Source organism: Patella vulgata, chromosome 8, assembly GCF_932274485.2.
Source record: "Patella vulgata chromosome 8, xgPatVulg1.2, whole genome shotgun sequence".
NCBI classification, from domain to species: Eukaryota; Metazoa; Mollusca; class Gastropoda; family Patellidae; genus Patella; species Patella vulgata.
Genome location: NC_065886.2, coordinates 34,517,326 through 34,533,415, shown reverse-complemented (window position 1 = coordinate 34,533,415; position 16,090 = coordinate 34,517,326). Strand labels below are relative to the sequence as shown.

Below are 16,090 nucleotides of genomic sequence, written 5' to 3'. Positions count from 1 at the left end.
CGGATTTTTATTATTAAAGGAAAGTTACGAATACCTACGGGAAACGGCGGAAATTACTAACGTTGAAATTTACTAGTATTGACATCCGGATTCGGGTTATACTTATGGAAAGGATATGTTGACATAATTACTTGCATTATTTAAAAAATGTATGAAGCTTTTCCGGAGACCTTTAACCAGCATTTCTATTATTCTATTACCAGGAATGTTTGCTAAAATGAAGACAGGAGGACATAAAGTAGCAACTGGTGTGAAGAATGTCATAAAAAATATTGGTTAGTATGTAATTAACTACCCGGTTAAGTACCTGGTTAGTATTTAGTTAAGTACCCGGTTAGTATATAGTTAATTATCTGGTTAGTATAGTTAACTACATGGTTAGTATCCTGGCTAGTATCTATAGAGGTCATAATTTGTATCTTATTTTCAAAACTGTTCAAATATATCACCGTTACACAATAATTATTTCCGCAAAATCGGAGCGAAACTTCCCCGTCAAATAGCCCCCCCCCCCCCTTTTCGAAAATAGTATAATAAAATCATGTAATACCCAGGTTGTGGACCATCTAGAGGTCACAATTTTATCCGATTTAGATGAAACTTAAAAAGAGTATCACTAGTTCATGGGTGGGTTCCATTTGCTTGCGCATCTGCCCCTGCCGTTTACACAAACTGTTAAATATGAATGAAGTTTGTGTACCTTTCACTATGAACTTCAACTGTGTGTTACGGATCAAAAGTTCTTGGATCAGTTCGACTTTGGTAGCATCAGACCTTACATTCTAGAGCTATAGCCCCTGCTTTTCAGGCAAAATCTGAAATATGTACGGATTTTGTAGGCACTCCAGGTGGGGGGGGGGGGCTACCATTGTTGTCCCATTCTGATGAACCTTAAATATGTTAAGGATCAAATGATCTTGAATGATAGGATAGCCCTTTTGATTTTACCCCTTCCCCGTCCATTTCTTACAAAATGTGGGCATATCTTGCATGGCAACCGCTTGTTTCAACTGACCATAGCAGTGAATTATTTGATGAATAAGGGGCACAAGGAAAGAGTATAAATAAAACTCTATCCCGTCGTTTTTCTAATTACCTAATATGTCATAGATACAACAGACATGAGATGGACTTGAAATAAAGATCGACCGTTCAGTTATCTAATCGCGACCCTCTCAGTTTCAGTTCTACTCACTTCTATGTTAAATTCAAGCCTTTTTGTTTTTAATAGAATAGTTACTTGCGTGCAACAACCTGGAGAAAAGGGTACTTGCAGCCAAAATATTGGGGAGGGGGGGGGGGGGCTAAAGCCCCCCCCCCCCCCCCTAGCCACCCTACTCCGCCGGGCCTGAACCACAACTTTCAGCTAAGTTGTAAGGATATGTGTATTGATTTTTCCTCGTGATTTATATTCATTGTAAATTGATACAGATTGTCTAAATGCCCAACAGCAGTTAAATTTGAATCAGTCTGATGGATATTTGTCAATTTTTAAATTGTAAAATGAAGCGAAATAGCTAACGGTCTATATGTAATCTGGGTCGGGCTAAACGTCCTATACTAATTATAATAGAGAGCCAATTTTTCAAGTTTTCTGAACTTAGAAATCGTTTGCTTGAAGTAAATATCCAACAAAACAAATCACACCCGCGCTTGTGTAATAATTAAAATGGAAGTGGGGTAATGATTAATCTACACCCACGGGTGTAAACTATTTAAGTGTAACATTACACTGTCTGAGTGCATCAGGCAGGTTACGGTACTGCAAGTGGCAACTATTTTCCACCTAAATTGGTGTAACGTTCTACAATAGTTGGGTGTTATCTGTTTACACCACTAAATGCTACGACTTAATCCTATTTAGGTGGCAACTAGTTTCCACCCGAATTGGTGTAAACTACCTTATTATTTTTGACGGTGTAGTTAACTACCTGGTTAGTATATAGTTAACTACCTGGGCGACCTTCGGTTATAATTTTTTCACGACAAGCGAGGTTGATTTATTTTGTCTAATTAGTAAAATAATATATACCTGATCAGACATAATAATTGTGTAGCAATAATATTTTCTGTGACCTTATAGTGAAAAAACTTCAATCAGTCAAGAGGTTATTACCGGATGTGGACATCTTGCTTGATACGGCATTTACCGGAAGTGGGCGTGACCTGTATGTGTTTGTCTGCCCAAAGCGATCGCCATGTTTTCTTTACAAATTGAAAACAAGTATGGCGGTTGTATTTGAGATAACCGATACAATAATAATCCTAAGCTTTTTGTATCTACAGGACATCATCTATTCGGAAGCCATTCGGACGAGAAATCCAAAACGAAGGCAAAATCAAAAGCAAAGGGATCCAAAGGTGTCAAACTTGGTGTAAAGCTTGGAATTGGTTCTGATTTAAAAACTGGAGGTGTGAGTCGTGGATCTAAAGGAAAGGCGTCACTGGGTTTAAAATGGAATGGCAAAGGTAAATCTAAGGGAAAGTCAGCTACGAAATCGAAGGTTAAATCCAAGACAAAGGGATCCAAAGGTGTCAAGCGTGGAGGGAAAGTTGGAATTGACGCTGGTTTAGACATTGGTGGTGTAAGTCTTGGGGCCAAAGGAAAAGCTTCACTCGGTTTAAAATCGAAAACCAGGGGAAAATCTACAAAAGGGTCAAAGGATACATCTATAAAGTCACCCAAGGCTAAATCTAAAAAAGGGTCAAAGGGAAAGTCTAAAGAGGTATCCAAGGTTAAATCTAAGAAAAATAAATCTAGAAGACGAAAGCGGAAGAAGGCTGCTGAATCAACTCAGATTAAAGTTGAGGAAGGTCAAGTTGTTGTGGATCAAGTGAAGAAAGCTAACGAAGGTAGATTGATATTTTAACTCTTTTGTACTTTATGCTAGTATTTTTCACACCTCGATTGTTCACTAAATGAAATATAAAATTGTTTATAACATGCAATAATAAAACGGGTATCATTAACCTAAGAAATTAAGAATTAAGAGCAATGTAACAGAAACAGATTAGTGTACCAAACTGACTCATTGAGAACAAATTTCACCTTTTTCGCTAAATACCAGTGTAAGATACCACATATAAATGGCCATACTATATACACAAAGTTTGCACTCGAACCGGTGATATAGTAGGCCCACAAAAGTTCGACTTTGCGATATTTTTGAACCCACTTGCTACTTTGGTCTACTTAAATGTCTACTACCTACTTAACCCGAAAAAAACAGTTTAATTGGTTGAGATGTTTGGATAATTTTACAGATTTATGCCAATGTAAGGCCAATGGTGATCCACATTTCCACACATTTGATGGACAAAAGATCGATTTTATGGGTAAATGTCGATATACTCTGTCCAGATCATTGATAGCTGATGACGTGTGTTCCTTTGATGTAGAAGTCCAAAATGAAGTTCGATATAATAAACCCAAAGTATCCTGGGTTAGAAGTGTCTTCTTTAAAATATATGACGTCAAGGTGAAACTTCATCTCAGGAATAAACTGTTTGTAAGTTTAACCATAATCTTTTTGTAAGTCTATCCATAATCGTTTGGTAAGTCTATCCATAATCGTTTGGTAAGTCTATCCATAATCGTTTTGTAAGTCTAAACATAATCGTTTTGTAAGTCTAACCATAATCATATTGTAATCATAACCCTAATCTTTATGTACTTCTAACCATAACCCCTTTGAAAGTATAATTCTATTTGCAAAGAATGCCACGATCTTTGTGTAAGTTTGATTATATTTGCATAGAATACCATGATCTTTTTGTAAGTATTTGTACTTTGACTTGTGTAGATATACGATCATATAATCACAAAATAATTGCCAAGGAATGGCCGATTTCACATTGGTCACTTTGTAAAGGTTCCACACGTCAGCATGCTTTCATAAAGGCCATTTCGCGTAAATTTTTAACACGTGTATCATGCTCATATGGGAATATTTCAGTTAACGGGTAGCGGGCACAGGTGAAACCCGTCATGACTGCATCGTAGTTACAGTTTTCGATTGTTTCCGAGCTGTTTCTAAACCCCTTTTTTTTGCAAAATAAATGCCGGGTATTTTAATATTCCTCACAGTTCATTGGATCATAGATATTCATAGTATTGCAATCCTACCAAAATGTTCCCCAGAGAACATTTATTGGACAATAACGGTGATGAATATTTTATTTTATGATTTAGGCTCACAGGATTTGTTTCAGATATTTTAACTTGAATAATTGATTATTGTTATCTACAATTTATTATTTCAAGATGAAAATTACGCGAGATGTCAATGAATGTATATCAAACTATTATGTAGTTATTTCAAGAAAAAAAAATAATTACGATATTATACAAATTCAACAAAAAACGGGATAGCCTACGCATTAAATACTTCCGTAAAATTCGCTTTAAAGGAGGGACATCTACAAAACCAGAAAAGGCCAAAATTATATAACAGGAACCATCCACGGACACAAATACCGTATTCTCAATTACATAACCTTGATTGAAAAAATGAAATGAAGTGATGTTTAATGGCACGTTAGCATCAACCGGTCGATAATGCGCCAGACATATTTTTTATGGTCTTTGATTAATTAAGACGTGTCTATGTAATGATATTATATAAAAATAGCTTTACTTTTGTTGAAGGCTTCATGAGACATTAGGTTACATATACAATTAGTTTGATCATCACTCTAAACTCTAGGCAACGTCTTAAGCAAATGAATAACTATGCCTCCCGCTATGATTTTTGCATATTATCGACCAGTTATTATTGTGTACGCCTATGGGTCAGTTCAGAATAAATTTGTATGTAGTTTATCAAAACGTTACAGTCCTAGGGGCCAATTAAATATTCAAGTCAGTTGGATAAACATCTGTGGTCTTGGATCCCGTAAAAATAAAACTTATATTCTACGGAGTCGAAACAACCCCCTTAGGCCGAAACGACTCAAAGCCAAACCAGCGACCACGGCCCTCTTCGACTATTCCAGATAATTAGGTCAAACATAGCTGATGTTCAGTAGCGCGATGAAAACAAACCACGATTTTTCAAAAGAGAGAAGTTATATTTGATCTGAATTTGACCCCCCCGTGTATATAAGAAAGTAATAGGATGGCCATCCCAGGTATGTCACTAAGTTTTTACCGTTTCAATTAAAAATTGAAGAAATGACAAGCAATTCTCGTGTCGTAATTTCGTTGTATTTTCTAAACAATATTTATTCACAGAAACTGGATTGGAGAACAGGCAGAAGCCTATAGACCACCCCCTCCATTTAATTATATTCAGGTCATTCGGATGGTACGACAAACCATGGTCCTGTGCATGCATTGGCGTGCTCGTAAAAGAACTTTGACAGTTGGAATTCGACATTCCATCAGTCGGTGCAGTAAAGTAGGACGTTAAACCCCATTTCAATTCATTTCTTAGCCTAACCAAATTTGATTATATTCAGGTAAATGGTAAACGAGCTTATCCGCCTGTCAGTGTCGCTGGTGGACGACTAAACGTCATCCAGAGTGGCAAATCTTTAGAAGCAACCACTGATTGTGGTATCAGGGTTAAGTTTGATGGAAATCATCTGGTTAAAGTTAAAGTACCAAAGAAATACGCTGGTCGATTGACAGGTCTGTGTGGTGATTGTAACAAAGAAAAAGATGACTTCCGGTTAGCTAACGGAACTGACGTAACGGAAGTTAAAGAAAGATTTGCGTTGATAGGCAACAGCTATCTCATACCATCACAAAAAGCAAAACCCGAGTGAGTATTCAAATTATCTTTCCCTTTCTTTAAGTACTAGATTTAACTCCAATTAGGTAATATATTTATCGAAAACATTGCAAGGCGTTCTACGCCATGATAAAAAGATTACAATTTTGGTTTCAAAGATTTAGCGGAAGTCGATTTATTGACTAAGTTTAATATCATTTGGCTTACAAGTTCGAGATAAATATAACATTTGTTTTATAAGTGGACATATTATTAATTTATACATTCGCTTTTATTTCAACCAGGTGTGTCTCAGTTCAACCAACTTTAGAATGTAGTAAGAAAGTTTCAAAATTAGTTAGTACCGATGATTCATGTGGGATGATTAAGAACACAGATGGTCCCTTCGCCCAGTGTATCAAAGCACTTGGTGATGATGTCATGGACTATTTTGATGGTTGTACCTATGATGCTTGCTCGTATGAATACCAGCCTGCAGAACTGCAGTCATCTGTGTGCAAATCTTTAGAAGCATTTGCTGCTGATTGTGAGGATATTGGTATTATCGTTGTATGGAGAAGAGCTGGTTTATGCCGTGAGTACTCTGTTGTTTCTTGTTCATCGTGTAGATATTAAAGCACCGGTAGTGCACGGCTTTCGGAGATGAGTTGAATTCGCTGATTCGTTTTTAGAGTGTCGTATTTTTGGAGAATTCTCTAAAAAAAACATAATGGACGTTGTTGAAATGGAAAAAGTCAGCTGTAGACGATATTTTAAAATATAATTGTATTAAGGGCGAAATTGTTGCTTGAAGACCCGCGACAGGAATCCAATACGCATGTGCTATCTACAAGTACACCAGTATCAGAACACCCGTTCAATACCACACCGTCAACTTTCAAACGTCAGTTACATTTAAAAAAAAACCAACTTAAATCAGACCATATATTAAATAATTATACCAGTAGTTCAATACCCCTCCCAGCTCACAAACATCAGTCACATTTCACAAACACTTAGATCTAGTATTAGATTATTACGATGATCAATGGGAGATATTTACTTTGAATTCATCCATTAACACTCACCCCTCCTCTCTCCCCCCACTCGCTCACAAACTTCAGTTACATTTTTAAAAAAGGTTCAAATGACACTGCGTATTTTATTATTATTCAGAAGGCCATTAATTATACATTTTTACATCCTAATGTTTAAATATATCAGCCACGTGTGTTTTATATCTATAGAGGCTAATAACTCATCTTCGATTCTATTTTTCAGCTCTGACGTGTAGTGAGAACATGCACTATAGTCCATCTATATCAGGTTGTCAGGAGACATGTTCAGGTCTTCCACCTCTTGACCAATGTCCAGTAGATCTCAGTGAAGGATGTAAATGTGATGAAGGGTTTGTGTTAAGTGGTGAAACCTGTGTTGAAGTAGAACAATGTGGTTGTACAGATACTGAGGGCTTTTATTTCCCGGTAAATATTATTAGATAACGTACTTGATGTGTCAACTATGGGCGGAAACCAGAACACCAGGCGTTGTGCGGGGGATAATACTCCTTGACACATATAAAACAGGATAGAATTTTCCAATGGCAGGCCCTCGACTGTATAAAGTCAGGGTCGAGTCAATGTATATGTCTGTCTTGAAATGTTATCTTTTGAGATATAGAGTTACGATGGCTCTGTGAGTACAGCTATAACTGATTTAGCACGAGTTTCCGAGTTCGATCACAGTGTTGGCAGAGAAATTTCATCGGTGATGCAGGATAAACGGCCTGGCAAGTATGGATGGGACGAACACTGAAGCACAACAGTGTACTCGTTCGCATGCGCGTGATACAACCTGTGGCATTCGATGGCTTAGAACAATTGCACGCATAACACACTGCATGCTGTATGTCCGTCCGCCTTCATTAGCTCAGTTGATGCAGTAGCTTGGGCCGTTTTAATCACTTGATACGCCTTATTCATTTTATTTTTTATATGTCATAAAGATTGGAGCTGGGTATATATCTGATGACTGTTCAGTGACGTACACCTGTACCAACACGGAGACTGGGCCACAAATACAGTCTGTGTCCAGAGATGTCGACTGTGCTGATCATTCAACCTGTTCTCTAGACAATGGCGAACCTATTTGTACATGTAATGAAGGCTATACCAATCTTCCAAACGGGGGATGCTTCAAAGGTTAATTTCTAATACTTAATTCTATTAAAGGCACAACGAATCAGATCGTTCTCAAACGTCACTAATATATACTATATTATTTTGAAAACTAGTGAAAACTGTATACTTCAAATGGTCATACATTACGTTATACTTGATTGATTTGTTTTTGATTGTGTACATTTTATCTGAAACTTTTGTCTTTTTAGTTGTACCAATAAAAGAGAATATCGTAGAAATTCCTATCAAACAAGAACAACAAGTAATAGAGGAACCAGAACTTTTACCAATTTTTAAAAAACCAGAAGTGAAAGAAACACCAGAAATAGTGGAACCAACTGAAGAAAAACCTAAAGCTAAATTAACTAAAACTCGATCGATGATATTCAATCCAGTTCCACTTGTGCCGGAACCACAAGTCATTGCTGAACCAGCACCGGAACCAGATTTAGAACCACAAGTTCTTGTTGAACAGAAACCTGAACCTGAACCAGTCGAACAGAAGCCCGAACAAGAACTACCAGAACCCCCGATTGTTGTTGCACAGAAAGTGGAACCAAAGACACAGGTTGTTGCTGAACCGGAGCCACAAGTTGTTGCTGAACCAGAGCCACAACTTGTTCAAAACCCAATAGCTGTTGAACAGAAACCAGAACCGCTAGTTGAACAGAAATCCGAAGAGCCCGAGGAGCCGATCGTCGAAGGACAACAAATCTCAACTGTACCAACACTACCAGCTGTTACAGAGGAAGAAATTATTCAAGCACCACCAGTTGTTGTTGAACCAGCATCATCAGTGACTGCTAAACCAGAAACACCAGTGGTTGCTGAACCAGAAGCACCAATTGACGCTGGACCAGAAGCACCAGTGGTTGCTGAGCCAGAAGCACCAGTGGTTGCTGAGCCAGAAGCACCAGTGGTTGCTGAGCCAGAAGCACCAGTGGTTGCTGAACCAGAAACACCAGTGATTGCTGAACCAGAAATACCAGTTATTGCTGAGACAGAACCACCAGTGGCTGTTAAACCGGAAAAGCCAGTTGCTGCTGAACCAGAACCGCCAGTTGTTGCTGAACCAGAACCGCCAGTTGTTGCTGTACCAGCTACGTCCGTAGGTGTGGAACAGAAACCAGAACCGCCAGTGGTTGCTGAACCAGAATCCCCAGTAGAACAAAAACCAACAGAAGCACCAGTTGTTGCTGAACCAGAAAATCCCATAGCTGTCAAACAGAAACCCGAAGAACAAAAATCCGAAGAACCCGAAGAGCCGACCGTCGAAGGAGACCAAACCTCACCTGTACCTCCACTACCAACTGAACCAGAGGAAGAAATTATTCAAGCACCACCAGTTATTGATAAACCAGAGCCACCAGTCATTGCAGAACCTGAGCCCCCAGTCGTTGCTGAACCAGAACCCTCAGTGGTTGCTGCACCAGAACAAACAGTGGTTTCTGAGCCAGAGGTACCAGTGGTTGCTGTGCCAGAAGTACCAATGGTTGCTGAGCCAGAAGTACCAATGGTTGCTGAGCCAGAAACACCAGTCGTTGCTGAAACAGAACCACCAGTCGTTGTGGAACCGCCAGCTGAACCAGAACCACCAGTGGTCGCTGAACCAGAACCACCAATAGTCATTGAACCAGAACCACCAGTGATCGCTGAACCAGAAGCACCAGTGGTCGCTGAACCAGAGACACCGGTGGTTGCTGAACCAGAAGCACCAGTTGTTGCTGAACCAGAAAATCCGATAGCTGTTGAACAGAAACCAGAGTCCGTTGTAGATCAAAAACCCGAAGAGCCCGAAGAACCAACGGTCGAAGGAGAGCAAACCTCACCTGTACCTCCACTACCAACCGAACCAGAGGAAGAAATTACTCAGGCACCACCAGTTATTGATAAACCCGAGCCCCCAATCGTTGCTGAACCAGAACCCACAGTGGTTGCTGCACCAGAACAAACAGTGGTTGCTGAGCCAGAAGTACCAGTGGTTGCTGAGCCAGAAGTACCAATGGTTGCTGAGCCAGAAGTACCAATGGTTGCTGAGCCAGAAACACCAGTCGTTGCTGAACCAGAACCACCAGTCGTTGTGGAACCGCCAGCTGAACCAGAACCACCTGTGGTCGCTGAACCAGAACCACCAGTAGTCACTGAACCAGAAGCACCAGTGGTCGCTAAACCAGAAGCACCAGTGGTCGCTGAACCAGAAACACCAGTGATTGCTGCACCAGAAGTACCAGTTGTTGCTGAACCAGAAAATCCCATAGCTGTTGAACAGAAGCCAGAAGTACCAGTGGTTGCTGAGCCAGAAGTACCATTGGTTGCTGAACCAGAAACACCAGTCGTTGCTGAACCAGAACCGCCAGTTGAACCAGAACCACCAGTTGTCGCTGAACCAGAACCATCAGTAGTCACTGAACCAGAACCACCGGTGGTCGCTGAACCAGAACCATCAGTGATCGCTGAACCTGAACCACCAGTTGTTGAACAGAAGCTTGAAACAAAACCTATAAAATTTGGTAATTTTTTCTACAATATTAGATAATTCCACATCAGTGTCAAAGACTAGAATAGTGTTCGTTGGAGTAGCTAATTAGTTAATTAACCTTCTAATTTAATATGGCACGATCTTTTAGATCGAAGACAGTTGCTTGCTGTGAACCAGAATTACCAGTGGTTGCTGAGCCAACAGCACCAGTGGTTGCTGTGCCAAAAGCACCAGTGGCTGCTGTGCCAAACGCACCAGTGGTTGCGTTGCCAGAATCACCAGTGGTTGCTGTGCCAGAGGCATTAGTGGCTGTTGAGCTAGAGGAGGCACCAGTGATTTCTGTTCTGTGTCAGAAGCATTAAGGGTTGCTACCCAAATGCTAGTTCAATGGATACAGCCAATGGTGTGATATAATTGATTGTATTTTCATGTGACGAGACAGCAGCCAATGTTGAAACTAAAATCAACAACAGTCGACAATCGCTTAATCTACCAAAACAAAATTTTTTTGGACCTAATTCAAAGAGATTTAGTAAATTTTTAAGGTGAATACAAAACTGTTAGCATATCGAGTCCTTAAGATTTAGCAAGAATCAATCATGTTAATTGTTTGTCATCTATTTGAAAAAATCTTTCTTCTAGTACCGTGCGAATGTGAAGGAAGAGGGGATCCCCATTATACCACATACGATGAAGCTTTTCTAGAATTGTACGCCGACTGTAAGTACACAATGAGTAAAGGGGAGTTGAATGATGGAAAATGTGGATTTGATGTGGAAGTCAAGAACGAGAAACACCCGTCGACAGATCATCCTAACAGAGCCTTTACACAATTTGTTGATGTGAAAGTTAGCGGAGAGAAGATACGGCTGCTTCATGGTGGACGTGTTTTGGTACATGCTTTCATTAGTCTTTTTATTATTCATTTTATTACCCTGATTTGTTTCTTATGATTCGTGGTATGGTGGGACAGCTAGATCTACCAATCTAGATTATTCCTGATCTGCATATGGCGAAGCGGGCTTTCGGCAAGGTTACTAAACTTGAGTCGTTGTATACAACGTATATGGAGATTAACGCCAGCAGATATAGCTATACAAATGTATGTTGAATCGTTAGGGTAAGATCGCGTTGACAGTTAGTGGAGAACATGCCACTCCCACCCAACGCTTAACAAAACATGAACCACTATCATTTAAGTTTTATTTTTTGTTTCAGCTTAATGGTATCGTTACCTCACTACCGTTTATAACACCACAAGTCAATGTTACACAAGCTGGTAAATTTGTTAAATTAACTACACGATGTGGCGTTCAGGTTAGTTTAAAAGTTACTCGAGATTGTAAGTGAAAGTATGTCTAATATTCCGGGTTGGACGAAAAACCAAATGGTAATATTTGTAAAGCACCTCTTAACAGGGAGACATTTTTACCGGTTTGTTGTCAATTAAACATGCATTATGCAAGAGCTAAATATGCCTGTTGCAGGTCTTTCATTAGGCCTGAAATGCTATCTAAATTATTAATAAGACTTTAATTAACTTATCCAGACCCTAATCAACTCTCGATGTCATCGCTAGCCTGCGATATTTACTGGATTAGGATCCGATTTGCTGCTCAACTTTCATTCATGATTAAATCATGAAATGGATAATCGAGACTATGTTTTTTATCGTACCGACCTTAGTAATGATCATCGTTAAATTCAATCGTTAAATTCTCGGTTCAGAGTGGATCAATTTGACTGAAACTTTCAGCAAATTCCCTTTACATTATCTAGTTTTTAACTATTATAGTGAGAACTCCCAACTCTTTATCTAATCTCCCATAATGTATCATTAATAAATTGAAAAGTTATTATTAAGCGATAATAATTATGTTTCTGGCTTTGCAACTAGTTTTGATGGACGTGTGTTTACATACAATACATAAGAAGTGGTATCAGGTGGCATCACTAACCAGGATGTCCGATGTTCGATGCTGATGCTGACCGAGAATGATTACCTGTTTGGTTTCCCCTTACTATCAATGGCACAGGACGAGGGACTTCGTCTTGTCGTTTCGATAGGAACGAACATGGGATTAAACGTCCTTCTGTTCTGCCCCGACTGGGCTAGTGAAGACTGGTAGAGCAGCACAAACAAAGGAACCTCTGACAGTTGGAATTTGATAATGAGTAGGCGTATGCCCTTCTTCATTAACGCGGTTGTAGCAGAAAAGTAGGACTTTTCATTTCCTTCTTAACATATCATATTTTAGGTTTGTTTTGATAGTTGTATATACATTAAAATGATAAGTGGTATACTATATTTTAGGTGAGTTTTGATGGGCGCATGATTGTACGAGTAAAGACTCCTCCGGGTTATAGAAATAGATTAACTGGGTTATGTGGTAACTGTAACGATGACCGCCATGATGATATACAGGTTGATGGTAGAAGTGTCAACAGCTTCCCAACATTAACTCAAGGTTATCAAACTCTGGCGAACCAATATGTCGTTAAAGATGATTCTAATAAGCCAAGTACTAATCCAGTGTAAGTATATTTAACAAGTACGATACCATAGCGAGCATGATATCATAGTCGCCATCTTAAAATCCGTCAATCTATGCGCAACTGTCCACTGAACAAGCATGCCAAGTGCCGCTTACGACTGGCCCCAGATCCATTGACTTCATCTGATATATACGTGTACGGTTGTTGTTTATTGCTTGTAATGTTTTGTGTTTCAGTGTCCGCAGGTTTGGTTTTGTTTGCGACTAGTGTGGTCCTCCTGCTCTAACTATTAGAATCGATTTGCCGTCCTTTTAATCATGCTTGAATTATTCATTATCGCGTCTCATGTTCTAATGATTCAAACCTGGTTAAATAAACAGTAAACCCATTCTAAATCCAATATATAACGACTGTTATTATTATGAAATTAAGCACGTGTATTAAAGATACCTTCCCGCGTACAAACTGAGTGATTTGATGATGCATTTGGACTAAAAACATATTCAAACTAATTAATCTATCAAAAATCTGCTTCAAATCCCTCTCAAAATTTTGTATTCGCGCGAAGATACCCCAAGCTATAACAAAACCTAACTTGATTGAGGGAGGGCCCATTTTCAGAATGTATTTGTCAATACTTAATGTTCATTTACCATAAATATTAAGTAAATTCTTGAATTATTTTCTCCCAACTTCCTTTCCGCCATTTAATTCCAGAGTCTGGTATACGATTAAACCCCTCAATGTTTCCAATACCGCCTAACAATTCGATCAAGAAATAACAACCGCTCCCTAAGTCGGGTTGCCAGTATGTTTCTTGTCCGATTGGGCGTCTATACTTTACATATACCAAATTTACCATACTTTTATTGGAAATAACCACCAGACAATTACGTTCGTGAGAATGTATCTTTAAGAATGTGCTAACTTTTGCGAACAATATTGCAGATTTAGTATTACTTTATTTGTCTAAAATAGATAACGATTACGGTATGAAACCATTGTAAGCTTTAAATAGCCATGAACCGATTTGAATAAGTTGTGGAAGTTAAAGGGGTTCTGTAATATATATTATATTTTCAGATGTCAACTGCAGTGAAGTATGGAAGGAACTAACTGAAAGTAGAAAAAGCAATTCGTTAAAACATATGACAATATAATCAGAATAAATATATCATGCATTCATTACTTTAGTTCGTATCAACAAGACTGGGCGATATTTTCACAACAGAGAGAGAGAGAGAGAGAGAGAGAGATAACCCATAGAACCGTTTGTTGAATAATCATTTTGGTTATAACTACTACTCAGTATTTTTTAGAGGCGGTATAGTCAGTCCCGTTAGGGGTCGTTAGCAGTGGGATGATAACGGAGGATCCGGATGGGGAATGAGGGGTATGATGGTATAGGTTAGAGCAATTTTGTTGCATTTTTGTATTCGAACAACTCTCCAAGAAAACCCACACTACGCAGGTACATTCTCAGGATATTATTTAAGGAGGGGTGGGGGCTGGTCTGAGGTGGTCACGTGTAGTGGGTGGAGGGTGGTGGGAGTCCACGGTGTCAATGGTGAATTTTGAGGCATTCCTGGCCCTGTAAAAAATAACACTAATGCGGGCACAACTTTATGTGTACAACATAGTGTTTTAGGGGACATCATATCTCAGAGAGGCGGGGCAGCGCAGTAACACCCCGTCCCTCCCCGTCTGGTAACGTGTTTGGAAGCACAACCCGATCAGAAAAAACGCGTTGATTCTATTAATATTGAACAAGGTATGTTTAACTGTGTTTGTTGGTAACCATAACATTAGTATTATATGAAACTATAAACGGTATTGAAATACCAGGAAGTGTTGAACGTTACAAATTACTTTTAGTTTCTATACATTCAGGAAGAATTATAGTTATTGTAATACAATATACATGTAAGTTATACAAACAGTCTCTATATAGTTGTCACAATTACCATAATATATTCAGTTATTCTTATTTAAAGTGAGATTTCATACAGTTTGTATATTGTCGGTTCTCACACTCCCTTGAACTTTCTTCGCGTAGATGTAAAAACTATTTATAGTGTGGGGTGATAAATCGCTGTTCACTCCTAGTCACATTCGCGTGCGCATTAAGGAAACCTTGTCAGACGGATTCGAAGATGATTAGGCAGAAACACTGCTGTCCAAGCAAATTCTCCTAGCTCGCATTGCACAGGTAACCTAAGAAAAAAAAGAAAGCCACGCAAAGTATTGAATACGTCTACAATGTAGCTAAGTCTCAACATCACAATTTGATACGCAAAGGTGGGTAACTCTGTGATGGATGGCTGGGGAATACTGGATATCGATATGCTTTGTACTCTGATGACCAAATTCGAAAACACCTTTTAAAAATTACAGCAGTTATCGTATTTACAAGATTTCCTCAACGGAGTGTTACGGAACGCTGAATATCGATAGGGTTCGTCCTTTCGTGATCTCTATGCTTCACACCGTTTTCACAAAGTTTTCGGCACAGGGGGGATGACTCATAAAATAAGGTATGCAAAGCTGAATGTGGATAGGGCTCGTCCTCGCATGCATTACCCCGGTGTGTCACACTAAATTTAAAGATACAGTCTCTATTGCTTTCACACAGTAACTCTGTGTCCTCTTATGACCCCAATACTTCCAAACAAATTTGAAAAGGATGTAACAACAACTATAGCCTATCGCCTTCACAAGGTTTTCGGCAAATGGGTGGGGCCGTAACTCGGGAAGGGAAAGTCCTCATTTTTTCCTGCATTCAAAATGTTTTCTGCAAAAGTAGCGGAATGTTGAATATCGACAGGGTCTGTAGTCGCATGTCCACAATGACCGACATCAAATTTTAAAAATATCCGTCAAAAACTGTAGCATCTTTCGCGTTCACAAGCCAATTATTGACGGACGGACGAACAGTGTGACGACTATATATATATATATATATATATATATACGTATGGGCGTTTTAAAAATTACCATATTTAATTTATGTTTGTTTTGTGTTGACGAGACCTTGCGAACCATAGCATTTTGTTAACCAAAAGAGTCTATAAATAATTAGCTGAATAATGTGACTTTGTTTAACCTTGGTTGTGTTTATAAAATAACCGTAATCCTATCCCAGTGCAGTCTATCAACAGACATCAACAAACAGATATCTTTTGTCTTTTTATATCGCCTGTAAATAATAACTCTATTGATAA

The 16,090-nt window shown here is 38.9% G+C and overlaps 1 protein-coding gene across 1 annotated transcript; it reads left to right on the top strand.

The window, feature by feature from the left end:
* The first annotated feature begins 2,460 nt into the window (after positions 1-2,460).
* LOC126830457 (proteoglycan 4) lies at positions 2,461-12,912 on the top strand. The gene is made up of 8 exons (XM_056102877.1): positions 2,461-2,485; positions 3,265-3,384; positions 5,597-5,765; positions 7,066-7,169; positions 8,995-10,404; positions 11,016-11,266; positions 11,592-11,690; positions 12,688-12,912. The coding sequence occupies exons 1-8, from the start codon at positions 2,461-2,463 to the stop codon at positions 12,910-12,912; spliced, it is 2,403 nt and encodes an 800-aa protein (XP_055958852.1).
* Positions 12,913-16,090: the final 3,178 nt, after the last annotated feature.

Bases quoted from the DNA above. Each gene is read 5' to 3' on its own strand.
- LOC126830457 (XM_056102877.1), top strand. From the start codon at position 2,461: ATGGCAAAGGTAAATCTAAGGGAAA. The intron at 7,170-8,994 runs GTACAGATACTG...TTGCTGTACCAG, and splicing joins TGAAGTAGAACAATGTGGTT to CTACGTCCGTAGGTGTGGAA. The intron at 11,267-11,591 runs GTACATGCTTTC...TTTTTGTTTCAG, and splicing joins TTCATGGTGGACGTGTTTTG to CTTAATGGTATCGTTACCTC.